Here is a 25,568-nt window from a genome sequence, read left to right on the forward strand (position 1 = left end):
TGATGATAAAGAAAACAAATTTAAATAAAACTACAACACTTTTAAATAATTAAAAACTTTTCTATTAGTGATAATCAGTAAAAATACTTTTTTTTTAATAATAATGTACGTAGTTTGATGATAATTAAATTTGTATTTGAATTAGAAATGGGGACCTTTTATAAGTAATTAGTCTAGGGAATATTTAGGTTAGTTTGCTATTGGCGCAAAGTTTTGTTTTGACTAGATTTTATTTTAATTACAGTCTGATTAGTCTGGGTGTCCAGACAAATGCAATTGGTTACTTTAAGGTCATCAACTGTTAAATAAACAGTGAGTTGTTTTGCCTGCAAGGTTTTTCCCATTTAAATTTAATTCTGTTTGTTTTCGTTTGTGCCTTTTGATTGCCGCCTTTGCTCGGCCGGCGGCATTGTTGTCACTGCAATTAAAACAAATTAGAAATGTTGTCGCACCCACACACACATGCTCCCAAAATGAAGGGAATTGCTGTGGGGTGTGTCATTGCCAAGGGATGCAGCCTTCGGTGTATTTTAATGCTCAACCTAGTGTGTGTGCAATGTTAATGCACTTCCAGTTCCGCTGTTCCAGTTGTCGTTGCAGTTGCCGCTTCGCGGCCAATCCTGTTTACCTCTGCAGCTGCCTCGGCGAGAAGAGTTTTCGCACAAAGAACGCAATTAAGATATGCAAATTAGCAGCCTGGCACGCTCCGTTCCTGCTCTGGTCTGCTCAGCTCTTTGAGCGTCGTGTGTTCAGCAAACTGATGAGATTTTTTTCCTTTCGTCACCTACAATAATTTTTGGAAATATAAATAAAATAATTAAAAAGGAACTACGTGCAGGCAAGTTCAATTATAGAATGTGCTCTGTTTGTTATTTGCAAGGCTCCGTTTTATCTCGATCGCTGTGTCTATTTCTTTATCCGAGTTGTGAAATGTATTTAAATATAAACATTTGCCGATTAAAGCAGAAATATATATTGTTCAAGGTTTAGAGATCGTCGTTCGATTGTGGCTTAATGAAAGAAACTCCCAGCAAAATTGAATACATAGTCCGCAGGAAAAAAACAATTTAATCACATTGAATTGCAGTTTTGATTTGATTTTGTCAACAATTAAAATGGTCAAGTGATTCATACCACAATGTTTATATCATTCTCGAACACAGCACGTGGATCAAGCTAACTGAAGAAGACCCAATGAGATTAGATTTCAATGAGGTTAAGAACAATGTAAACAAAGACAACCTTCAATTGGCAATGTTATCCGAGTTGTATTGTTTGTAAAAGCTAACCTAATACCTAGAATTGTAACGTAGAAAAATTTCAAAAATGTATTCAATAATTTGTATTATTTGCACTACTATAATGTGTATAATAAATGTGTTCGTTAACGCAATACTCGTGCTAGATACCGAAGCAAAATACTGATAATTCGACTGGCCAATGGCGAACGATCGATGATGACGTGCTCAATAATATTGATATTGATTAGAGAAAACTAAGCAAAAACCAACTATTAAGTGCCTGGCTGATTAGCAATTTAATTGCATTGAGTTTCCTTGGAATCACAACAGTATATAAAAATGTTGTTATTTAAAACATGCACTTCAAACCCAGATAAGATGATAGGTTATAAATAGACTAGGGCATAGTCTATTAAGCACGAGACGGTAGACATATTTTCAGATGTTCTCAATGACTTTAGTTATTCCACGAATTTGCTAAAAATCTAAACTATTTGGGTTTGAGCAAATATTTTGTGTGGCAAGACCATAAAGATTTCCAAGATTGTCGACTGACGTCGTGTGTGTTGAGAAAGGGTTTGTGCAGCGACGAATGGAATTGTTTCTATGGAAATGCTTTTCACCCGACTCGATACGCAGGTTAACGTCGAACGATAAGAATGATAATGCCAACAGCCGACAACCGGCATTGATAAGGTGATAGAGCCGAAGTGATAGAACCAAATCTAACGTAATAACAATGGCAATAATATGTCATGTACACCATTTTTCATGTTTGTTTTTTATGGACCCAGCCACTTGAGAAACGCTCCTATAAATATGAAAGTCGCTAGCGTTAAAGTCCTATAACGAATCCGACGTTCGAACCAAACGTATCAAATCACAAATTCAATTGTTTAACATTTCAATCACTAGTGAATCTATCCTTTTCAAAATGTTTGCTAAATTGTGCGTGTTGTTTTTGGCCATCGGCCTCAGCCAGGCTGCTTCCTCAAAGGTCGATCCCGATGTGAGCTTCATGCAGTATATGATGAAGTCCAGTGGTCTCATCCAAGCCAGCTCCACCAGCACCGAATGCTTCGGCATCTATTTGCCCAAATTGCAAGCTATAGCTGAGCAATGGCAAGCTGACACCATCGCCTGTGAGGACACCGCTGAGGAGGCTCGTGAGCAAATCGATGATAAGACCAAGGATAATCGCACCGCCATCGATGCTTCAGCCACCGGGGCTTGCGCTGCTTTGACCACTTGCAGTCAGAAAACTTCTGCTCTCGATTACTTTGAATGTTACGAGGAAGCTGTAAGTTAAAGGTGCACGGATAAAGGAGACAGCATATTAAATTTGTATTTCACTCTTTTAGGGTTCCGATGATGCCAAGATCATGTACACGATCTCAGCCAACTCTGCTGAGTTGTTGGCCGTCGTGATTGAGGATTACCGTCTCATCGATAATGAGAAATTTGTGTGCACCAACAAGTCCGAGCGCGCCTATGTGGAGAACACAGCTCAGGTCTATGACGATCTCGACCTTTGTCTGCGCGGTATCGAGGTTACCACTACCACCAGCACAACCACACAAGCTCCCACCTCAAGTGAATCCACTACTGAGGAGTCAACGGACTCTTCTTCCACTTCTCCCTCTGAAGACACCTCTTCTTCCTCAGCTGCTCCCTCTGAAGATACCTCTTCCTCAGCCGCTCCCTCTGAAGATACCTCTTCCTCAGCCGCTCCAACTGAATCTTCAACCGAAGCGTCATCTGAGCCAACCGATTCCGATAAGGAGAACTTGCCCGAAGAGGATCTGTCGACTTTCGCTGCAGAGCAAGCAAAGTTGAAGAGCATGATCGATGATTTCAAGAAGCTGTTCAATCGCAATTAAGTCAGTATTATAAATAAGAGAAGTGGATTTTAACAAGCCACAATAAATACACGATTAATTTATAGTAGAACTTGACTTATGGCGTTAGCTAAATAAAAGGCACTTGAGTTTGAATTGCAAATCGAAATTGTATAAGAAATAGGAATAGAAAGAAACGCTCTCCGCTCTCGAACTGAATAAGTTGATAACTACAGTATTGATAATGACTCAGTGTAGTCGATTAAATAACAAGTACAGTGTTACCTCTGAGCATGAATTGGCGACTGCCGTCTAAAGATAAAGGCTTTCAATGGAACTCAAAGTCAATCTTATCGCCTGCCTTCCGTCGTTGTAGTTTATTCCAAACAGCAGTGTGAGTTAGCACTATACAAAATAATAATTATAATTATAATATTTTAATTGCAATGCGTTAAAAACTTATTAAAAGCAATCGCTACGATCTCGATATTTTCTTGCAGCATTTGATTGGTTTTTAATCATGCATCAATATTCAGCAGATAGTTCCCCCAATGCCATTTATTTTTCGGCTATAAAATGTCGAGTTTGTCCTACCTCGAAAGTCAGTTAATTCGCAACATTTCGGTACGGCAAGTGAAGTTTTCGTCTCCTAATTTCCCCCACTTTTTTGGAGTTTACATTTATTTTCTGGAATACCAACAATATGAAGTTCGCAGTTGCCTTCTGCCTGCTGCTGGCCGCCAGCTGCAGCGCCTCGTTGACCAGCGAGGACAAATATCTGAGTAATCTTTTGGGTCTGCAGCAAAAGGCTATGCGCAACTTGATCTCTTCGACTGCCATCTCCAACGATCCAGACGTGATTAACAATTGCTTCAGCAACTATCTCAACGATCAGACGAACACTCTGACCACCTACAACCGGGAATACAATCTATGCGTAGACACAGCTTCAGATTCTCGTGATGAAGTGACCTCTCAGAGTCAGACTCAACGTACCGATCTGCAGGATCGCAGCACAAATATGTGCGCTGACCTTTCGTCCTGTGACCACATTTACGATGGTCTCGAATTCTTCTTGTGCTACAGGGATGCGGTAGGTTTCCTTTTAGTCCTTTTTCTCTTCTCGGTTCACTGCATCCGGCTTCCTCTCTCAGTCCATCAACAGCTACAAACAAATGTTCACCTTGAACAGCGATGCCAACGCCCGTTACAACAACATTAAGGCCGCCTATGATACGATCAATGTCAAGGAAGTCGATTGTACGGACACTGCTCGCTTGTCTTATGCTTCGAATTTGGAAAAGTGCGATTCCGATTTCAACGCCTGTGTGACCGTCCCAACTGTTCCACCAACTGTTGCTCCAACTGTTACTCCAACTGTAGCACCTACTGTGGCTCCGACTGTTGCTCCGACTGTTGCCCCAACTGTGGCTCCGACTGTTGCCCCAACTGTGGCTCCGACTGTTGCCCCAACCGTTGCTCCCACTGTGGCACCAACCGTTGCTCCAACCGTAGCCCCAACAGTTGCACCAACTGATGCACCAACTGCTGCTCCAACTGTGGGTCCAACCGTTGCACCAACCGTTGCACCAACCGTTGCACCAACTGTTGCCCCAACTGTTGCACCAACTGTTGCCCCAACCGTTGCACCAACTGTTGCCCCAACTGTTGCCCCAACTGTTGCCCCAACCGTTGCACCAACCGTTGCACCAACCGTTGCACCAACCGTTGAACCAACTGTTGCCCCAACTGTTGCACCAACCGTTGCACCAACCGTTGCACCAACTGTTGCCCCAACTGTTGCACCAACCGTTGCACCAACCGTTGCACCAACCGTTGCACCAACTGATGCCCCGACAGTTGCACCAACCGTTGCACCAACTGTGGCTCCAACTGTGGCACCAACTGAGGGTCCAACTAATGCCCCCGTTACCGAGCCTCCAGTCACTGAGCCTCCAGTTACCGAGCCTCCAGTTACCGAGCCCCCAGTTACCAATGCCCCAACTGAAGCGGAGCCAACAACTGAGCAAGCTCCCGAAGAAGATCTAAAGATCATGCCGCTGTCTTTCACGAGCAGACTGCAGAAGATGTTCCACCTCTTCTAAAAAAAAAGCTTTTACGATAAAAGCTCAAAACATTTAAAAAAGAAAAGCAAACTTTAACAATCGATGCTATGAAAATACATTTATAACTGTTGCATACTTGTGGGGTTCAATTAAAAAAGGTTATTGGGCAAACAATCTATCTTATCGCAAATAATCAATATAACATATATATATATATATATATAGACTAAAGATATATGTGGCGTGATAAGTCGCTGCGATGTAATTAGCAATAAAAATGAACGCTGCACTTCAAATTGAATTTTGTCGGTTGTAAATATTAATAGATCAGACGCAGTCTAAGGGGGCGTAAAGTGAGCAATCGCATTCAATAAACGACAGCCGAGTAAAGATAGCGTCAATTGATACGCTAATCTATGTCATTTATACGACTGACCAACAAAACTATCAAAATCGATTGTAAGAAATTAGTAGGAAATGCTCAATTAACTCAGCGTCACAATAATAACAAACTCAAGTATCGTTGATGCGAAGCAACCGTTGAAAAACCAACTTGACTTGTAGCGCCATTCAAAAATTATAGCTAAATGTGTGCGGTACGAATACGAGGCATCGAAGAAGTGCGAACGCGGTTGGAGTATGAGACCCGACGTCGCCACTGGCGGTTGTTCACGCTGTTGCTCTTCCCTCTGGCATTGCAATGTTTGCATGGTGCCCGCGGCTTAGATGTGCCATTGGCATTGCCCACAGCTTGGCCAGACGCGACACTTGATGAGTGTCACGATGACTATCAGGTGGCCAGTGCGAATGCGTCCAATCATTACGCCTTCAGCTTTCAACTCTGCGAGCTGACGGCCAACGAAACGAAGATCGATCTGACCATCCATGAGGAGCTGGAGCGCGAACAAATCGAACGGGGCCGCATCGAGGCGTGCGGTAATCTGGAGCTATGCGAAACACTCGACTCGGATCTCGAGTACTTTGCGTGCGTCAGGGATAGCGTAAGTACCAGTATTCGATTGTCGAGTAGGCCGGCTTCCACAGCTGTGAAAGCTGTTAAAAGCTTTGGGCTTTAGCCAATTGATATTTAAATCAAACGCTGATTAGCAGCCATTGAATTGGCCACTTAATGATCAACATGTGTATAATTTTAGATAGCTTTGAATGCAATTAAAAGTTTAGAGATTAAACATTTCTTATTTAAAGCAAAGCTCTCAAGGAATTTGAAAATATTAATTTAGTCTCTCGACGTAAATAATAGTTTTAATAGTGTCGTGCTTACATCGTTCAGTATACTGAATAAGTTCATTCGGCCACTTTTGATTATCCATTTAGTTCCCAACTAAATTTGCTATTTGGTTCGTTCATCATTCGATAAAATTCGTTATTTGATCGAATTTCTTGTCGTGATGTTCCTCGTTTGATGACTAATTAAAAATTTAACAAGTGATCAAGCACAAACTAGAGTTCAAAAATAAGCAACAAAACAAGAATGAACTAAAGAACCAAGTTAAAGAACTGAACAAAAAAAAGACAATTTTCAACAAATCAATCAAATGTACAGGAAATAAGAATGCAGTTTATCTACTTTAGTTTGTTAATATTTCTAAATAATAAATAAAAAATATCTTTTCGTTCGTTCGTGAACCTAGTCGATTATTGTTTAAATGAAAACTACAAGTTCGAAGGTTGTTGATTCATTAAAAATAAATAAATATCCTTCTCGAAAGCTTTCTCCGAAATTAAGCTTGAGTATAATGTTATACTGTAAATAATAGACAACAATAAGCTGTATACTATAATATACTAGTGATTTTAATTGAATATTTAATGAATCTGCAGGGCACCCGGAATCTGGAATTGATGTTAGAGATCAACAACAATGCCACAAGTGCACACACACGCCTTCGAGAGGACTACAACGAGTTGCAGCAGACGTTTGTGTTGTGCACGCTGGAGGCACAAGTTGCCTACATGCAGGACATGCGAGAGGCGTACGCAGAGTTGCAGGAATGCCGCCAGCAACTATACGACTCGCAGAACTGACACCTCAACTAAAGTATTAAAAGCCAAATTAGTTATTAGCAAAAGCAAAAACATTACTTTAATCTACAATTTTCACAACATTTGCTGCTGCCTGCTGGAGGCATTTGTCTAGAGCATCGAAAACGTTTGCCGTGCCCAGAACATAGTTCTCTTCGGTGCGATTGGTGCAGAGGTAACGCTCCGCCTCAATGCCATTCAGCTGCTGTGTAAGGCTCAAAGCATTCTCCGAGGCATTGAAGGATATCTCGTACATGTTGGTCAACTGTTGCTTCGACTGTCGAGTGTAGTGTGTAACCATTATTAGCATACTGAAGTAGCGCACAGCACAGACGTGCTTACGTATTCTTACCAGACTGCCAAAGCAATTGAAGAAATCCAAGACATCCTCGATAGCCAGGCAATTCTCAATGTAGCTGTCTATTCCCTGTGCACTCTTCCTTATTATCTGCTGCACACCATCCACTTTGGTCAACACATCGCCACGCACTGTGGTCGCATTCTGCACACAAGCATTGTACTCCTTCGACCAGGTATCGCCCACTTGCTCCAACTGCGGCAAATAGCTGACAAAGCAGTGCTTAGTATTACCCACTCCGGTTAGATCATGGCTCTCCAAATAATCCGACAAGCTGTCCAGAGTCCGTGATGCGTCTGCCACCTGCCACCGTAAAAGTGGTTCAACCATCAGACAAGTCAACAACAAATCCCTCTTCTCCCAAAAAAATCTCACCAGCAATTGTATCCACAGCAATGTTATGTACGAGTATATGATTTTCATGTCCGTTTTGTGTTGTGGCTGCCAATAAACTGCAGAAATTGTTAAAGTCCAATACTAGGGCTTATTGACAAATGCCACATTGATGCATCGTTTGTTTGCTCGCGCATTTTCGATAATATTTCGCTTATCGCTACGCGTCCTCAGTTACAAAGCTCTGTGCTTGCAAAACTGTAACGCTGGCAAAAATTTGTTGCATATTTTCGTGCATTTGTCTAATTAAATAAATATTGCTTGATGGTGGCTTTATTACGTATACGAGTAGTGTAACCATTATTTGCTAGCCATGCTGAAGATTTAATTAATGATATTGAAGCACAAGGTTAAAATCTGTCAAACTAAAATTAAAAAGGAACATGACAATTTTCGTAAATTTTCTTTGCAAAACGGAATCCGTATTCTGACTAAATCGTATTACCTTGAAACTATTGCTATCTAGATTTACAATAATATTTACCATGAAATGCGCCTTAGGCTTATCACATTTATATAAAAACCCATATGTTTTATTCAGCACGCTATCAAGCATGTTCAGTTTTATGACGCTACTTATAGCTTAACATACTTGTCATACGCATACTTTTTACTTATCGCTTTGCATAAAAGTTGTGAAGTTTATCTACGTGTGCGTAGGTCAGTCGCCCTTTTATGCTGCCTAAAATATGACCTGCATTAAGAATGCCGCAGTTGTTATCAAGAATGAACAGAATGGGCATAGAAAATAAATATAGACAAGTGTTTACTTTAGCTTATTGAAAGAAATTATTTATTATTTTCTTTGTCATTTAATAACAATTAAAATCGATGACTTTGGCTCTGCACTTTGTACCCCATAATTTCACGTGAGGCGCTAAACAATATTTAAAAGATAAATAAAATCGATATAGAGTTGTAAAGCCTTTTAAAGGCAACAAATAATAATTAATAGTTTAATGGGATCATTCAAAATGATAGAAAAAATTATTGATATATTTTCTTTACACTTTTAATATTCGAATTCAATTGTTATTGGTTTGAATAAGTTCAATAAGTATAGAAAATTACGTATTATGAGTTGAGCTTTACTTACTGTAAAATTCCTCCAAAGTTACCAATGTTGTCATGTTGGTTAAATATTTTAACAAGAGACAAATAGTGCTTAAAATATTTGGGGTCAGTGCTCATTCATGAGTAATAGCAATATAAATGAATATTACTTGCAAATATATGTACATATGTGAAATTTGTAGATAAAATTAAGTTTGCACTTTGAATTATAATCCTTGAACTTACAGTAAGACAGTTGAAAAGTTGCAAGTTCACTTACAATCAGTGAGCGACATTTCTAGTGACTCGTCATTACGTGATTGAAATTATTTAATTGATAAAATTCTAGGAATTAGGCACTGATTCATTTAATTTTAATTATATTCACATCAATTGTGAAATTATAAATCCCTGGACACTTTGACTAATTTGATTTGTTTCTAGAAGGAAAAGAAAGCAAAAATCGTTGGAAAATCCCAAAAAAGAGTAAACAGTCTGCACGAGGAAGAGAATGCAAAATCCCGGAAAACAACGTCTGAAGGAGATTATGAAATATTTAAATAATCGAAGCGAAAACTATAAATTATATATTTAAATAAAATATTTAAATAAAATTAAAAAATTAAATTAATTAATAAAATTAAATATTTAAATAAAATTAATGCGTCGATGATTTATGTGTCGAGTTGCTGACTTTCGAAGTTGTCTTCGCATCATTAGGCCTAATTATAAATGCGTTAACAATACGGTCTAAGCCGATAAGCCAGCCGTTGAGTAGACAGACAAATTGGCGCATATATTGGCTTAATATTTCATTAGCTAGGCTAACAACTAGGAGGCATGTGAATAGATTAAAACCACACACATAGTAGTCAACATGTTGAAACACGCTCCTCGCTTATCAGCTATCAGACTGTGAGGTCTGTAGTCTATTTTTGGTTTGCTGACCCTGGAAATTATTACGTTTGGCATCCAATCGAAATGCACATGCAAAGCAATTTGAAGTCGTTTTGTGTTTTTGTGGGCATGAGAATTAATCCCACCTAATTGATCGCTGCCCATAAATGCGTACCTCTGCTCTGCTCTGCCCTTCTCCACTGTCCTAATGAGCAAACTACAAATCGAAGGGGGAACAACGCGACTTTCGTTTTGCGCTGTGTGCGGAACTTGACAACAAAAATTCATACATACTTTTTTGGCTGCATCAATCATTTGGCGCGAACATTCTACGCGACTCTGGTATATAAAGCATTAGGCAAGAGCATTGAGGCCACCAGTAACAGTATTTGACGAACAGTCCAACGACTCAATTCGAGGCCTGCGAACCAAACTCAAAAACTCGACCAAAAATAATCATGAAGCAATTCTGCAGTGTACTAATCCTGGCCGCCTTGGCTCTCATGATTCAAGTAATGAACGATAAGTGCAATTTGTGTTGTGTAATTTTGGGAAAAATCGGTTGAACAGTGAAAAATTGAACTTTCTCGTTTTGTGTTTTTGCGTTCTAGGCCAAGCCGAGCACGGTGCAAACTCAGCTGCAGGGCGCCCTCGATAAATATCTGGTTAATGCCAATGCTCGCGCTCTGGATCTGACCGTCTCTGCGGACATTACCTCCCAGTGCTTTTCCCTCTACTTGCCTATGTTGAACGAGGTGGCTGCCACCTTCTCTAGCTCGTATCAGGCTTGCATTTCGGTGGCCAACGCTGAGCTGGCCAACTTGACCGCTCAGGCTCAGAAGGATCAGACCGTTTACCAGCAGGATGTTACTGGTCTCTGCAGCGCCTTCACCAGCTGTGACGACACCACCGGCAACGACACCACCAAGTTCTTCAACTGCTATGCCAATGCTGTAAGTAGCTAGTGAAATGGAAGTGGATCAAGGAATGAATTCAACTGCTATTTCAGGCCCAAGGCGATGTGTCTCTGATCTACGACATTGCTACAAATGCCGCTAGCACCGCCAACACTCTGGCCGAGGCCATCAAGGCCACCCAGGACACGGAATACCAGTGCACCAACACCACCGAGAGCAACTATGTCCGCGACACAGCTGCCACCTACGATCTGTTGGACACCTGCCTGAAGGACGGTGTGCCAACCACCTCGGCGGCTCCCGTTTCAGTGACCACAGTCGCTGTGCCAACCACTACCCAAAGTCCGGTTACAGCTTCTACTGCCGCTGCTGATGCTAGCACCGGCGCCACTGATGCCGTCCCTGTGAGCTCAGCTGCTCCTGCTGATGTCACCACCGCAGCTGCCACTAAGTAAGCAAGAGCAAGAGTAACAAGAGTTGTAGTTCAAGTTGTTAAATAAATGAGCATTTATTGAAAAGCTGCAACTGTCTATAACTGAGGGGTAACTGGTAAAAGGGAACCATTCAGTTAAGGTATTAATCGTTAAATTTACAGCTATTAACTATAGCTAAGAACAGTGATTGAATTATTTACGGAATTATTCGCTAAAATGTAACATAATTTAAATATAAATCTTTTTAATAATTAATTCCGAAACTGCCGACAACTTATTGGCATTAAGAGAGAAGTATTCAGAAAAGCAACCTTTGATATTATTATGAACAATCTTATAGAAAATAGTCAGCTAACAATTATCAACAGTCACAACTAAGAGTATCTACAACTAATGGTTGCTAAGAGGTAAGTATTCAGTGGAAAATCCCTTTTAAAATATTATTACTTATATTTCGAAACACTAAAATCTTCTTTGAAATCAATTGCCAGCAATTATTAACAGGTAAAACTGCCTATAACAAATGGATGTCAAGAGGAAAGCATTCTATGTAGAAACCCCTTTAAAGTATTAGAGTGGAAATTGTCTATTGCTAGCAACTTAAAAGAGAGAAGCATTCACTAATATAGTGACTAACAAGCAATCTTCTTGGAAACCAAAGGCCCACAAATATCAACAGTCCCAACTGCCTATAACTGATAGGTGTTTAGAGAGAATAATATTATTTCATGAATTTCAAATTTTATAGATAACTGAAATTTTCTCGAAAATCAATCGTCAATAATTGTGAATTCAACTAAATTACTTTAGGGCCATAGTAAGATGAAGAAAATAGAATCAGTGAACTAGATTTGTAGTTAAATCTTTAAAAATACAACTTCTTGATAGCATACATAATATTTATAATTCCTTTATTGTATAATAATAATAAATAAATAATGGTATAAATATTGACGTTATTAATTGCATACTAAATTAAATTACTTTTGAAGGTAAATTGCATATTATAATAGCTCCACTTTCACAACGAAGAGTAATAAGCACAAATGAGCGAGAGTTGAACATAAATTTGTATATATTATTTAAAAGCTATTTAATTAAAATTGATGTTTTATGAACTGATTTTGATATTAGATATACTTTACTTTAAAAGCAAAGAGTGACAAGCATTAGGCAATTAATAAAAATCAATTGAATGTTTTAGATTTCTAATTTGAAATTATTGCTATCAATTTAAAACTTTGATTATAATTTTGAGTGGTTTTAATAAATTTGACGTTTTATTGAAATATCTACGATGCAAGTAAGGCCTCAAAGCAAAGCATTTGCGCATAAATGAACTACGAAAAAAAATTGTTTCTTTGGAAATTGATCGTCACTCATTGAATATTGAGTAGTGAACACTCTAGCGAAGTCTCATTGTAATTTGTTGAACTCTGCTCGTTATCAGCAGCACATGAGACATATTCCATTAATGAAATGAGCAACATGTTCGTTTCACCTTGGCGTTGATAACAATGTAATCCAGAAATGATCCACAAAGTCAAAGTGTCATTAATTTGAATTATGTTTGACGCAGCGGGCAATCGTTATCGATAAATAATTCGATAGTTGCGATACGCACCCATGACACCACCCACAACACAATCTCCGACCTAAGTTACGCATTCGCAATCAAATCAAATAATCCCTTCCACCTGTAGCACAATTAAATAATCTTCCACTCCGAATTCGAAACAAATTGTCGCCTTATCAGACGACTTACGGACCCCTCGCATGGTCTTCACTGATTGCTCCAAATTCAAAACAAAATCATACTCTGACCGTGTATTGCTTTTCGTTATAAAAAGGCGCTGACTCGAGGCGGCATTTCACTCAGTTCAAGCTGTCTGTTCAAGTGTTCACAACATGCGACGATCCACAAACGCAATTTCTCTGCTAGCTTTGGCCCTGACCATGAGCGTGCTGGTCGTGAGGGTAATGAGACTTGACCAACAACAACACTTTTGGCTGCTGAGCGTCATATTGTAAGAATTTTTACAGGCGGTACCAATTGAGGTGCAGTGCAGTGATGGCAGCACAGCAATTTGGGACACTCAGATCTCGGCAGATGGCTCTCAGACGCAGACACAAACTGGACCAGGCTGTCAAACACAAACGTCCGATGATGGACAGCAGACCCAGAGCCAGAGTCAAACTGGCAGCGGCACTCAGAGCCAAACTCAGTGCAGTGGCCCCGACTGCAGCCCCCTTCCTCCGCTGTTCACCATGAAGCCACTCGAATGGAACACGATGAAGCCCCTCGAATGGAACACGATGAGGCCCCTCGAATGGAATACTTTTCCACCCATGCAGATGCAGCCATGGAATTAAAGCTTAGCTCGGTTTGGCTTGGATTTCCTATGCCTGTCTTTTGATGTATTGTGTAGCATATGTATCAAAGAGTTTTCTTTTTGCTATTTGCCAAAGAATAACTGATGGAAGTAGAACTGTGTTTTTGATGTATGCACAGATTAAATTCTAGTTTTAATTCTGATTTTTAGAAAATACATTTCAAGTTTTTTTCTTCTTCCCAAAGAAAAGCAAATTTGTATATGGATATTTATTCATGTGATTAAAAGTCGAAATAAAATGGCATCTCCGAGCTTTGAATACTTTTAAATCAACTTTCGCATAGCTTGTTTCTATATCAGACTTACATTTTTTCATTTTCAATTATATATGCACTTTGATGTACTTACGCCACTACAATATGGAAGACCAGATATATTGAGCAATATTTTTTAACATAATAATGGACGTGGGACAAATAATAAAGTTATATTAATAGAATCAAAAAAAGTAAAAATCATAAAATCATTTTAAATCAAAATATTAGTTTGAGTAATCAATTTATAGCCTTTATTTCATTCACAATTCGAAAGGACTAGCATTGTTAGGAAGAGAAAGAGAAACAAAATTGCCAGCTGTGGTGAACAGAGCAAGAAAATGCATTTGGCTTAACACCTCTGATGAATAAACTTCACTATTTATTATATTCAGAACACTGTATGATTTTACGGTCAGTACAAAAAGGAAGATTCCGTAAGAACAATCCTTTACGATAGGGATTTCAATATAAATTATGAAAGCGAAAATAAGAAATTGCTTCTGCACTAACTTAATCCTTTAAATGAGTTCAGAAGATAAGTTATGAAAAACAAAAGTATAACCAATACAGTTCTAGCTATGTTATGATCGTTTACTTTATTTTAAGGACACTTATAACTCTTATTCACTACTTCAATGATTAGCGAATTTAATTTTAGGAGCAAATAGTTTGCCTAAGTCTTTAACAGACTTTATTCCCTTAAGTGCAACGCATAATTAATCAAATCAGATCAAGTGGAATATTTTTGAACTGTCAGATTAATGCTGTCTACTTATTGTTTTGGCATCTACGTCGAACAGTTTCATGGAATTTTTAGATTTTTGAAGATCCTAGATATTTCACGTAAATACCGGAATATTCATGTTTAACATGCATAGCCAAGTTCCGTCTACCTTATTATAGACGGCGATAAGAATTGTTACACTGATTACACTCTGTCTGGCATTGTTTACGAAAATGTTCAATTCCAAGTGTTAAAGCTCTAAAGACGCAATATTCCTTAGCTTTGAACGCACACAAATATTCGAAATCTTAGTGTGTCTTACTTTTAATCCTGTTGAAAATAATTTTATTTGACGTATACATAATTTATTTATATTATTAATTACTCGGATATTGTCATAAGGAAACTGTAGCTGGATTTAGGTGCCGCCTTCGTTAGTTGCCTGCAAGTTGCGCCTGCAGCTAATGCCACTTCATATAATATTTTTTTTGGGCTGCAGCGTGTATAAAAGTTTTTAATGCCCTAAAACTTTCGGCTGAGCTGTGCCGTCTGTTTTGAAGGAGGAAAACCAGAATTTTCCATGTGGCAGTCAGCGTATGCAACTAATAGTACATAAGCGCAACAATAATCAAAGTCAGTCGTTGTCGACGGGAGGGCAATGTTCATGGGAGGCAGGTGGCATGCAGCATGTGGCAAGTGCCACCCGAGAGAGAGAGACTGTTGTGTCGAAGCCAGGTCTGTGCTGTCAGCTGGCTTTTAACTCATTTTCTGATTAAAATCTTGGCCATTAAGCGTGCGCGCTTAAATCGGACTAAACTTTTTTAATGGCACCGACAATAGTTGCTCCTGCAACTGCCGAAGTGTCAGGCAGGCAGACGTTGGCAGGAGGGGCCATCGTAAGGTACTCCGTGTGACAGCCAGGCCGCAAAAGGACGCGCAAAAATTGGCGCCTGCAACGAACGACATGGCTCTGAATTCAGGCTAAAATTAAATTAAAACTGTCGGGCAAAAATACAGCAGGGCACCAAAGAAAAAAAAAGAAAAGCGAAGCCGTAGCCGTAGCGAAGCAAGTTGAAACTGTGAAAATATTTGTGTGAACCTTTCCCCTCTCCTCCTTTTCCATCACTCTCTCTCTGTCACTGTTTCTGTCTCTCTCTTACTGCGCCAGCTGTCAGCGCTGCCAGAGCGACGATGTCAATTAGTTTTTCAAACGCGACTTCTTGCCGTAGTTGTTGCTGTTCTTTGGCCCAAGTCAAGTTGGCTTTAAGTTAATTGCATAAGATTTCACTTTGCACTTGCCGACGCATCCTTCAGCCTGCTTACTTCCCTTTCGCTTCCTTTTGCCCTCCCCACCTTATCTCTTTGCCTACTGTCATTCTTTTGGCTTGCCTCGCTTGTTGTCGCCGTTTTTAATCAAGTTAAAAGTTATTTTTAAATGAAGTGCGAACAATATGAAAGTGCAGCGCAAATATTGCATTTCTACCGCAACCCACGAAGTCCTTATTTCCTCATTTCTCTCCTCTGGCTTTCTCCTCTCCTCTTCTCTGGCTATGGCAATAATAATAATACATCTGCATATTATTTCTTAACTTATTCAGTATTATGGCTGCTACTGTTTTTCAGTGTCCAACAAAAGACGAGCTAATTAAAACGAAATTTTTCATTGTGGCCACAGACGTTGCCTCTCTCAGCGCACTTCAAAGAACAAAAAACCTCTTAAAGTACGGAATTGTAAATGAATTTAAAAATACACAACGAACGATCATGACAGCCAACCACATTGTGGTTGTCACATCACAATTGTGATTTAAAGTAAAGACATCACGAGATATCATTTACGCACGATTTTATACATGTTCGTACTGTAATAATAAGATAACAAATATCAAGTGAAATGTTTGATAACAAGAAGTCACTTTGCAGCCCACTGAACTTTAAATGCTCTAACAACAGAGTTGTTGCTAACCATATTTAATGGTTTATTTTTACTTTTTTCTTAAGTGAAGTCATTTATTAAACTTAAATATTTATTTCTTCCGTGTTAACTTTGGCAAGTATTAATCTGTTTTCAACAGTAATATTGAATAATTATTGTATTATATTTATTTAAATTTGTTTCCAACTTTTTAAAACGTGGAGTGTTAATCAAAAGCATAGTTCGAATATTATTTGTGGCGATATGTCAGCTTAGTTTCATTAATGATAACGTAAAGATCTACCCTACAATTTGAATTAAATACTCTTGGGAACAATTACGAGAATATAGTTGTGTTAAGTGTTTGTTTTTTTGTTTTAAGTGTTTTACAAAAAGTTGAATTTTCGAACAGTGTTGCTCAGCTTTGATTTAAAAATGCTTGTATTTGAAGTACCACAATTAATTTGATTTTTAATTTAAGCTTCAGTAAGTTGTCTTTTTTTAATAAGTTGTTATGGTACTTGTTAGACAGGTAAAGCTCTACTTTTTTGTTAAAGGAAAAAATAGAAAAAAGTAAGCCTTATTACAAATTAACAAGCATTAAAAAAATGTAAACTTTCTTATTATTACAGTAAAATACATCATTACAGTAAAATAAATAGCACTAAAATATTGATTGTCGCCCAAACAACTTTAACAAATAATATATAAGTAAATTAGATATTACCTTTTTTTAAGGTCTGAATGAGTAATGAAATTTGGTTGCTATTATCAACCTCACATTTCAGTTACTTGTTTAGTTTATAACTTTGTTCATAGAGTATTGTTTAATATATTATTAACAGGGTATCTCTTAGTCGCTTCCTTTTATGTCCCCACTTGAAGTGTGTGAATTATGTATATTTAAATTGCGTGCTCGCCACGCCTGTTGAATTTCATTTGTCATTAGTCAGTATTTTTTTATTTTTAACATATTATTCGCGAGTGCAAAAGAGACAGCCACACTCGACTACCCAGCACGCACACACAAGTACAGATACACACGCACACACATACATTCACGCACAGATAGAAAGAGAACAAACGTTGTGGGCGCCTTCTTACACCTGCTAAACCTTTGATTGATGATGTGAGCAATTGATAATGTGAGACCAACCACTTGAACGACGCCTGAATGGTTGAACTGGGTGCTGTGTGCGGGGTGCGGGGTGAGTACTCCGGTAGGTGGTGCGGTTGAGGAGTTAATTGGCGCCACAGTCAACGCACTGCGCGAGAGCTGCTTAAAAATGTTAAGCATGCTTTAGTGTCAATTTTTTCACAGATATATTTTTGTTTTAGCTGCAAACTCGCTTTGCTCTCCCTTCAATTTGCAGTTATTTTTTTTGTTAGCCTGGCTAATTGTGCACTTAAAAGGAACGCGCTGACACATAGCTCGCTCTTATTCGCTGCCGCTAATTAGCGCTGACAAAGTTAATTGCAATTTGCGTTTTGTTGGGCTTACCAATTGCTTCAGCTGTCACGTCTTCAACTGTTCTATGACTTCATTGAGGGAAAATCTTCAACTGCTTGAAAAAAAGAAAAAACGACAGCAACAAAAAGAATGATATCAGGCTACGTGTTGGATTGAGTCGAGTTAAGCTGCGGTTAGTGCAAAAACTCTTTTGTAACTCTGTGACTTTCAGTTGTCAGCTGACGTATCTGTTTGCGAAAATTTTCTAATTTTCTACTGCAGTGATTTGGCATGCATAGTGGAAATCGGCAGACTTTCTCGCAACTCGCAACTGCTTTCCCGATTTTTCCCTTTAGATTCTCTTCTTTTCCTACTTTGTCGACTCGTTTCACTGATTTATGCGCATCAATAAGTTGCCGGAGTGCGATACTTAGGCGAAATGTGCCGCAATGAGACGTGGACAGCAGCAGCAGCAACAGCAGAGGTGCCTCAGTCGATTGGGGCATGCCCCCTCCAGCTACGTAGCAGCCAAGTGGCAGCAAGCACGTCCTCCTGCAGCAGATGCTCTGCAGCAGCAGCTGCAAGTCGCAGCCAAAATAATGATTTGCATTTCGCATCTCGCATTTCGTATTCGCATTTGGTTTTTGGATGTGCGATGTGCGGTTCTATGATTTCGATTTGGATCTAGTGGCCGCACTTTCTGCACTTCCACAGTAACAGAGACGGAGATTAGGTCGAAGCGAAAGAGAGAGCGAGAGATATAGATACGTTCTTGAAGATATATGGCCACAAGTTGGTCGGCGCATAAAAAATGACAAAACTTTGGCGCCGACTGTGGCCGGCACAAAGTTTTTAAAGCGGCGCTAATGAGACGCCGCCATGGCCCGCTTATCAAACAATATAAGTGGCTATAAAAAGAGCAATTCGACTAGCAGATACTCTGTATTTAATGTGATGTATGTGGAAAAGGTAAGTAAGTAAAAAAATATTAATTATAAATATTTACATTTTTTGTTATTATTATTATGTGACTAAGCATAATGTTCAAATTATATTCAAAATAATCATATCCTTCAAATATTTGATTATTTACATATAATCAACAAATAATCATTAATTTCAATATAAACAACAACTGACTTAATTATATTATATAATTACATATGGTTATTTCATATGCATAATGTAACATAAATAATCAAAGTTTAAATCTGCTTGTTTTCCGAGTTTGTATATCATATCGTGATAATCTATGTGTTTATTCAGAATCTTTCACATACAAATAATAGGAATTATGGAACTAGATTTTAATTTTGTAGATCAATTTAGTATATTTATAAGAAGTGTACATTTTGCAAATTCATATGAATTAATATTATATAACAAAATGACAGTACTGTCCTTTTAGACTTCACATGCAAATCACATGCAAATCAATCGTAAGTTACGAACAAAATTTATTATGTTCAACTAAGTCGTGCATGCCCATCTGCCAGACTATTTGCTGAGTATACAAAGCCCTGGCGAGTGAAATAATTCATTTCTGCGCTTTTGTTTGTCAGCCACGTTTTGCGCCCAACGATTTTTGCTTTTTCTCTATGTTGCTCCGCTCTCTTCTCGTCTCTTTCTTTTGCTCTCTTGCGCTCACTTTGGGAGATTTCTCTGGGCTTTTTTTTTTGCTGGTGGCGCTTATCTTAATGGTTCAAAGGTTACGCACAAGTCCAGGCCGGAGTCCGGAGACAAGTCACAATGCTTCCGACGTTGTCGCCCGCTGAGCGACACTGCCAGCGGTCAGTTACGGCCACAACTACAACTACACTTTCTGTTACAGCATCTGCATTCAAAATGGCCGCAACGCCCATTAAAAAAGGACCAACTGTGCACAACGGTGGGTCGGTGGATAGCGTAGGAGAGTCCTCGGCCAGATTAGGCCAACTTATAAATAGGCTTATGACGCGCAGTCGATAAGGCCCCCGAAATCTTTTAGCACAATTAAGCAAAGAGTCGCTGAAACTTGACACACTCAAGTGTGCCAAGCTGGGGGAGAGAAAGAGAAGGTGAATATAGAGGAAGAAGAAAAAAGCATGTTGCGTGCATTTATGAAATGTAATGTGAAGTTGCATGCAACATGCAATTAAAATCGCACAGGCAACGCGCATTTAATTAATTTGAAAATTACGTTTCATATTAAGTGCACCGTGTGGCGGGACGGAATAGAGGGAGAGAGAAAACGATAGAGAGTGGAGAGTGGAGAGGGGAGAGGGAGAAGGGTTGAGTTGGCTGCTTCAGGCTCAGCACTCAACTCATTTGCTAAATCAAGCATGCACCACTTAAATTTTCATTAGACTGCTTTCTTTGACTATGCAGCGAGTAAAGGGTGGCAAGCATTCTGTGGCATGCAACGCGGGGTGGGAAAAGGAGGATGATGGGGAGTTACCACCCACAGCATCTCTTGACTTGGCTTAAAACCGCAGCGCAAGCAGAGCGCACTTTGTCTTAATGATGTTAAGTTGAATTTAAACTTACGTGATTTTTACGTGCAACTTGCACAGTAATTGCACTAAAAAGCTGGCGAGAAAAACCAAAAAGGGCGAGAGAAGAGTTGAGTTGAGTCAACTTTGGCGTATGATCTGCTGCTGAAATCATTCCAGCTGGCCACAGATTTTTAGCAAAGAGTGCGGAAAGGCAACAACCTGCTTCCAGTGACTATGTCTGCCGCTGCATGCGGCACATGTGCTCACGTATTAGCCATAAATATTTGAGACACGACACGCGGACACTGCCAGAAGGGGAGAGACGAAAGGGGGGACAGAAGCTGGCAAAACGAAATCAAGCCATAAATTTCACACGTTTCAGCATATGCAGCATAACTAGTAGACACACACACACAGCTCAGCTGAGTTGCAGTCGACAAACGGCTAAATCGATAGCGAGAAACCCGCGAGCTGGCAGCAGCATTATTACGTATACGCCGCGTTGGCTGTCGCTCGCATTTAACACACGCGAAATAAGCTGTCTTGCATATGTCATATGCAAAATCCACGTGCCAGCTGATGATGGCAAATGAATCACCAATAAATTTAGCGCGCAAAACGAGTCGAACGCATTATGAATGCAATGCGAGAGTTGAATCCATCCAATGATGAAGTCCAGTGGCAGTAAAAGAGCGAGGGAGGAGAGAGATATAGGAGGGGAGAGAGCGAGAGAGAAGAGAGGGGAAGAATCAGATCAGCAGCTAGAGGGTGATTGTGGGGCAAGGTGTAAACCGCAGCGCGCCAACGGCGCCAATTTTAGCGCTGTCAGCGGCAAAATGTCTGCAGCGTTGTCAGGGAAATGCCGCCTAGTCGAGCTTCACAGCTTTTCCTGTTGCTTGCGACAGGGCTTAGCAAATGTAAGAGTGAGTGTGGGGATATATAAAAGAGTGTGTATGTGTGTGAGTGCCGCGTGACGCGCTCGTATTAAATAAACAGCAAAATCTGTATGTGCGGAGGATTTCTGGCTTTATCGCATGCTTAAAAGCGGATTTCCCACGCCCACATCTACCCCCGCAGGCAGCCACGCCACGCCCACACACCGAAAACAGCCTTATCGAATTGTACACATTATCGTTAGATTTTAGTGGGCCAAGGAAATTAATTTCTTGAGTAAACCTTGCGCTCCAAGTGCTTAGAGCAGCTGCCCTGACATGTAATTTCATGTTTTTGGCAGCACAGAAATTGAGATGAAAGAGGGGGTAGTCGGCGGGGGGCGTGGCAATGTAACTGATGAAACATGTGGCGCCCATAATCATCACAATGTGAGCTCGAAATGAGTGTATGTGTGTGTATGTGTGATGTTATCAGACTTTGGCTGTCTTAAAAGAACGTAAATACATGCGAATAATTTGAAATTAAATTCACTTCGAGAGGCAAGCTCACCCATCGACAGCCGACATCGACAGACAACAATCTTGTTAATATTGCAGCCAGTCTTCGCGTTGCATATACACGTAATTAAATTGTGGTTATGTGGCACGCTGCTAATGGCAACAACAGCAGCAGAAGCAGCATCAGTCGATGCTGAAGTCTAAGTCAAAATCGTAAATCTCTTACAACTCAAGCCCAAGCAATTAGTTTTCATTGACAGCGTTAAATCTGTGAAAATTTACTGACAAATTCCCCTCTCCACTTTGGTCATCATAATATATGAGTTTGCGAGCAACATTAGACACATAATTTCACATTGAGCATCAGTGGGGATGTCAATAAAATGCCAAATCACATGACAACAAGCGGATTTCATGTTAGCCAAAGTTCAAAGACAATAACACCAACAACAACATCCACAACAACAAGCTATACACATGTTTGCCAATGGAAGGACGACGACGATCCGACGAGAGGACATCAGACAGTTGTCGTTGTCGTTGTCAGCTGCTTAGTTACTTTAACCAAATATTGCCATTATTATTATTATGGCCAATGGCCTATGTTTGCGTGGTGTTTATGCTCTATGTGTGTCTGCGTGTGTGTGTTGTGGATTGTGGCTTAGAACTTTTGCTTTTTGGGGCCGCAAAATCAAAATAAATGACGACGATCAACAACAATTGTCATTTGTTATCCTATTATCCCTGGCCAAGAAATTGCCGCTCTTTCACATACATTAATGCAAACGCTTCTAATGGAAATCGACACATCGACACACTCCTCCTCCCCACCCTCCCCTATTTATCACACTCTAAGTTGGCCAGAGAGTTTTCCAAGTAATAAAGCAATAAATGTTTGGCAGCAACTCGACCACAAAATCCACTATTAAATCACACATAAATATTGTACAAATTTATACTTATCAACAAACAAGACAGCAATGAAAGTATACGACTACACGATACGCTCTGAGTTTGTTTTACATTTAAATTCTTGTTAACATTTGGTTAAAGTGAACAGCTTGCAATCAAGTTGTAGGCTAACGCATAGTAGATGGCGCCAGCAGGAGTTCACCTGCTATTAGCAGTCATAGGGCATTTAAGTGAAGGATAGTTATGGCCATTAAAGGCTTAAATGATATGCTAGCTGTGGTGGCATGAGCCTGGCTAAGTATCGCACGTCGAAAGGCAGCCACATGTGCTTACACTTTGCTATTTTTCAATTACTGCTTTAATGGACTGCCACCTGGCGAGCAGTGGACGCAACAATAGAAGCAGTTCATACATTGGTTAACGGTAAATACTCATACTATATGACGTAGTTAGCTCTGCATACGATATCTGAGCCAATTGGCCGTTAGCATAAAAGCAAACGAAGCTCATTAAGCAAACAAATATAAACGGAAATGCAAATATTGCCGGCGGAAGCAATAGAGTTTGTACAGGGATAACATGATAACAATGTCCTTTCATACAGAAATCAAGTGAGAGAGCGTAAGTACATATAAAAAATGGCAATTATTACCTTGAATAGTAGTTGCCTGGATAAGCAGTAATATTATGAGTGCTATAAAGTGCGGTAATTGTGGTTCGTGATGGCCACTTCAATGTCCTGCCACATCCTGTGAATTCTGCGTGCTTTCGTTTCGTTTATCCACCATGAATAGCAAAAAATATATTGAGCTGAGCACAAAAAGAGACAGAGAGAAAAAGAGAGTGAGAAAGGTACTTGAATTCGATTTTGATGTTGATTGATAATGTGCAAATATTACCATTGCGTATTGGGATTCAGTTTTGCACTTTGGACTTCAGTCAATCTTCTCTCGTTTGGGTCAAGTTTGCTTGAGTAGTGTGTTCGAATTGAGTTGTGCTTTGTGCTGAACGTTTAATGAACCCATCTGCATCTTGATTTATTTGGTCTAGACTGCTCTCGACCACGTTAACGTAACGTTTGCGTTAACGCTTAACAATTTATTTATAATTCTTTTGTCTCCACCGTCCGCAACTCGCCGTTGCCCGCTTTGTTTTAATGAAATACTCGAAAAATGCATATCTCTATATAACAGGCAGCTTTAGAAATTTTCGCATTCGGCATAAACCATAAAATGTGATAAACTACGCAATCAAAATGTTTGCATTCACCTAAATTATTTGCCAGCTGAATATTTTATTCGTATATTATTTCCATGGATTCGCGTAAATTGAAATTCGTTAGTTGCAATTATTCAATGCAATAAATAAACACATGCAATGCCGCAACATTGTCATTATTTTCGAACAATATTGCTTAGTTTTTAATTATAATAATATAATATTTCACAAAAATAAATGGACAACACTGTAAATTTACGATAACGATACTTATCGAGCAGCTGTGTATTTGTCATATTATTTGATTGCAACAAATGAACAGCACTGAAAGCTTGCGATAACGATAACATGTCGATTCTTATCGAACAATGTCGCATAGTATTTTGTCACACGCATTGCAGACCTTGCAAATTTGGTCACACTAGTTCGAAAGTGCAATTTTAATTAATGACGCGTGAAAATCGAAAAGTTTATTTCAGTAAATTTGTTGTGCGAAATACGTGAATTAACGAAGAACTGATGAACTGATTAACTAGCAATACAACTAAATTGAGTATTGTGTTTTGTTGTGTGAAGTGAATAAGAAACGCCAATGAAAAGCTGAAAATGAAGCGGCAACAAATCAGTGCAAAAAGGTAGGCAAAAACATTTAATTAATATTTACATTTAATGATCTGCTATTTATGGAACGTACCTCGCATGGACACACACTTGAAACCACTCAGAGTTCAGTTGTTGAGAGCTGAGTTGTTTGACTGTTTGACCCAGTGCGTAGTTCAAGTAAGCTCCTCAAGAAGTTGACGTTCATTGCGAGTTGAGTCAAAATATGCGAAGATTAGTGGCAAATTTGTCAACGTCCCTCAAGAAATGGACGGCATGGGAAACAAATCGAAACGGGTGTGGCAACGGGGACGGAAGCATGCTCCAGTGAGCAGTCACCATATGGCACTAAGCGCCACAATATGGCCAACAGTCAACACGCTGCAGAAATGAGGTCAACTATGGTTAGTTGCCCCCTCATTGGTCCCCTTGCAACACAAGGAGTAATCGTAGTATTGCTGGGACAAAATGTTAGGCTTAACTTTGTGGCAGCCATTGCCAAAGTATTTTAATTGGATTTGTTGTAAAAAAAAATATATTTATACTAAATATAGGAAAGTTTTTACAATATGCCGCAAAAGCCTGCGGCACTGGGCTCAAAATTTAACACAAACATTTATAATAAACTAGCTGCTAATTTACTCGGGACTGTGTGCACAACATAAAATTGAAAAGCTAAAGCGTTCAGCCATCCCAATAGAGCGAGAGAGTAGACAGAATGTTAGTGAAAAAGGGAGAGAAAGAGTGTGACCAGCACCTGTAGTTATTTAGAGCTTCGATGGCACTTTACTTGCCGCCAGCTTAGTTAGCCTGGCTGGTTGGCTGTCCAAATCAAAGACCGTTGTGGGGTCAGTTCAGCCACAAAGGGAGAAGTTTTTATGTGGCAAGAACAGCAGCAATGAGAGAGTGTTTGTTGGCTGTGTGTTGTCTCCTTGGCTAGGCTTGGTGCTAACCTTTGTCAATTTATGTGTTTCATTATTAAACTTTGCCACCT

The 25,568-nt window shown here is 39.5% G+C and overlaps 7 protein-coding genes and 1 long non-coding RNA gene across 11 annotated transcripts in view; 6 read left to right on the forward strand and 2 right to left on the reverse strand.

Annotated features, from left to right (window-relative positions):
• Positions 1-138: 138 nt before the first annotated feature.
• Positions 139-24,322, reverse strand: LOC117568459 (uncharacterized). Of its 3 annotated transcripts, none has more exons than XR_007954942.1 (4): positions 23,656-24,322; positions 23,409-23,566; positions 543-784; positions 139-418 (listed from the first exon to the last, which is right to left on the reverse strand). It is a non-coding gene; the product is annotated as an uncharacterized LOC117568459 (long non-coding RNA). The 3 variants fall into 3 exon arrangements; XR_007954941.1 differs by having other exon boundaries at positions 140-784; positions 23,656-23,938; positions 24,026-24,322; XR_004572142.2 differs by lacking the exons at positions 139-418; positions 543-784 and adding an exon at positions 19,450-20,016.
• LOC117568455 (protein TsetseEP) lies at positions 2,072-3,235 on the forward strand. The gene is made up of 2 exons (XM_034249131.2): positions 2,072-2,541; positions 2,603-3,235. The coding sequence occupies exons 1-2, from the start codon at positions 2,176-2,178 to the stop codon at positions 3,119-3,121; spliced, it is 885 nt and encodes a 294-aa protein (XP_034105022.1). The 5' UTR covers positions 2,072-2,175; the 3' UTR covers positions 3,122-3,235.
• On the forward strand, positions 3,695-5,336 carry LOC117566544 (mucin-2). The gene is made up of 2 exons (XM_034246085.2): positions 3,695-4,172; positions 4,234-5,336. The coding sequence occupies exons 1-2, from the start codon at positions 3,783-3,785 to the stop codon at positions 5,182-5,184; spliced, it is 1,341 nt and encodes a 446-aa protein (XP_034101976.1). The 5' UTR covers positions 3,695-3,782; the 3' UTR covers positions 5,185-5,336.
• On the forward strand, positions 5,681-9,555 carry LOC117568457 (uncharacterized). 2 transcript variants are annotated; one of them, XM_052004954.1, is made up of 3 exons: positions 5,681-6,146; positions 6,988-7,204; positions 9,437-9,555. In XM_052004954.1, exons 1-2 carry the CDS (start codon positions 5,733-5,735, stop codon positions 7,189-7,191), a joined length of 618 nt encoding a protein of 205 aa, XP_051860914.1. In that variant the 5' UTR covers positions 5,681-5,732; the 3' UTR covers positions 7,192-7,204; positions 9,437-9,555. The 2 variants fall into 2 exon arrangements, with proteins under 2 accessions (XP_051860914.1, XP_034105024.1); XM_034249133.2 differs by lacking the exon at positions 9,437-9,555 and having other exon boundaries at positions 5,682-6,146; positions 6,988-7,475.
• On the reverse strand, positions 7,250-7,986 carry LOC117566543 (uncharacterized). The gene is made up of 3 exons (XM_034246084.2): positions 7,922-7,986; positions 7,541-7,849; positions 7,250-7,465 (listed from the first exon to the last, which is right to left on the reverse strand). Exons 1-3 carry the CDS (start codon positions 7,967-7,969, stop codon positions 7,250-7,252), a joined length of 573 nt encoding a protein of 190 aa, XP_034101975.1. The 5' UTR covers positions 7,970-7,986.
• On the forward strand, positions 10,261-11,326 carry LOC117568456 (uncharacterized). The gene is made up of 3 exons (XM_034249132.2): positions 10,261-10,401; positions 10,501-10,842; positions 10,899-11,326. Exons 1-3 carry the CDS (start codon positions 10,348-10,350, stop codon positions 11,259-11,261), a joined length of 759 nt encoding a protein of 252 aa, XP_034105023.1. The 5' UTR covers positions 10,261-10,347; the 3' UTR covers positions 11,262-11,326.
• On the forward strand, positions 13,104-13,789 carry LOC117568458 (uncharacterized). Its single transcript, XM_034249134.1, has 2 exons — positions 13,104-13,217; positions 13,284-13,789. Exons 1-2 carry the CDS (start codon positions 13,149-13,151, stop codon positions 13,611-13,613), a joined length of 399 nt encoding a protein of 132 aa, XP_034105025.1. The 5' UTR covers positions 13,104-13,148; the 3' UTR covers positions 13,614-13,789.
• A 128-nt stretch (positions 24,323-24,450) lies between the features above and the next one.
• The window catches only part of LOC117568896 (ecdysone-induced protein 74EF), an 80,816-nt gene continuing 79,698 nt past the window's right edge, over positions 24,451-25,568 (forward strand). The window contains exon 1 of the mRNA XM_052004948.1: positions 24,451-24,609. The gene's annotated coding sequence lies outside the window, so the exon portion shown is untranslated. The remainder of the gene's footprint in view (positions 24,610-25,568) is intronic.

Source organism: Drosophila albomicans, chromosome 3 (genome assembly GCF_009650485.2).
Source record: "Drosophila albomicans strain 15112-1751.03 chromosome 3, ASM965048v2, whole genome shotgun sequence".
NCBI classification, from domain to species: Eukaryota; Metazoa; Arthropoda; class Insecta; order Diptera; family Drosophilidae; genus Drosophila; species Drosophila albomicans.

Coding starts and splice junctions, on each gene's coding strand:
- LOC117568455 (XM_034249131.2), top strand. CDS start 2,176: ATGTTTGCTAAATTGTGCGTGTTGTTTTTGGCCATCGGCCTCAGCCAG. Junction 2,542..2,602: donor TTGAATGTTACGAGGAAGCT/GTAAGTTAAAGG, acceptor TCACTCTTTTAG/GGTTCCGATGATGCCAAGAT.
- LOC117566544 (XM_034246085.2), top strand. CDS start 3,783: ATGAAGTTCGCAGTTGCCTTCTGCCTGCTGCTGGCCGCCAGCTGCAGC. Junction 4,173..4,233: donor TCTTGTGCTACAGGGATGCG/GTAGGTTTCCTT, acceptor TTCCTCTCTCAG/TCCATCAACAGCTACAAACA.
- LOC117568457 (XM_052004954.1), top strand. CDS start 5,733: ATGTGTGCGGTACGAATACGAGGCATCGAAGAAGTGCGAACGCGGTTG. Junction 6,147..6,987: donor TTGCGTGCGTCAGGGATAGC/GTAAGTACCAGT, acceptor ATGAATCTGCAG/GGCACCCGGAATCTGGAATT.
- LOC117566543 (XM_034246084.2), bottom strand. CDS start 7,969: ATGAAAATCATATACTCGTACATAACATTGCTGTGGATACAATTGCTG. Junction 7,850..7,921: donor TGCTGTGGATACAATTGCTG/GTGAGATTTTTT, acceptor TTACGGTGGCAG/GTGGCAGACGCATCACGGAC. Junction 7,466..7,540: donor TCAATTGCTTTGGCAGTCTG/GTAAGAATACGT, acceptor TACACTCGACAG/TCGAAGCAACAGTTGACCAA.
- LOC117568456 (XM_034249132.2), top strand. CDS start 10,348: ATGAAGCAATTCTGCAGTGTACTAATCCTGGCCGCCTTGGCTCTCATG. Junction 10,402..10,500: donor CCTTGGCTCTCATGATTCAA/GTAATGAACGAT, acceptor TTTGCGTTCTAG/GCCAAGCCGAGCACGGTGCA. Junction 10,843..10,898: donor TCAACTGCTATGCCAATGCT/GTAAGTAGCTAG, acceptor CTGCTATTTCAG/GCCCAAGGCGATGTGTCTCT.
- LOC117568458 (XM_034249134.1), top strand. CDS start 13,149: ATGCGACGATCCACAAACGCAATTTCTCTGCTAGCTTTGGCCCTGACC. Junction 13,218..13,283: donor TGAGCGTGCTGGTCGTGAGG/GTAATGAGACTT, acceptor GAATTTTTACAG/GCGGTACCAATTGAGGTGCA.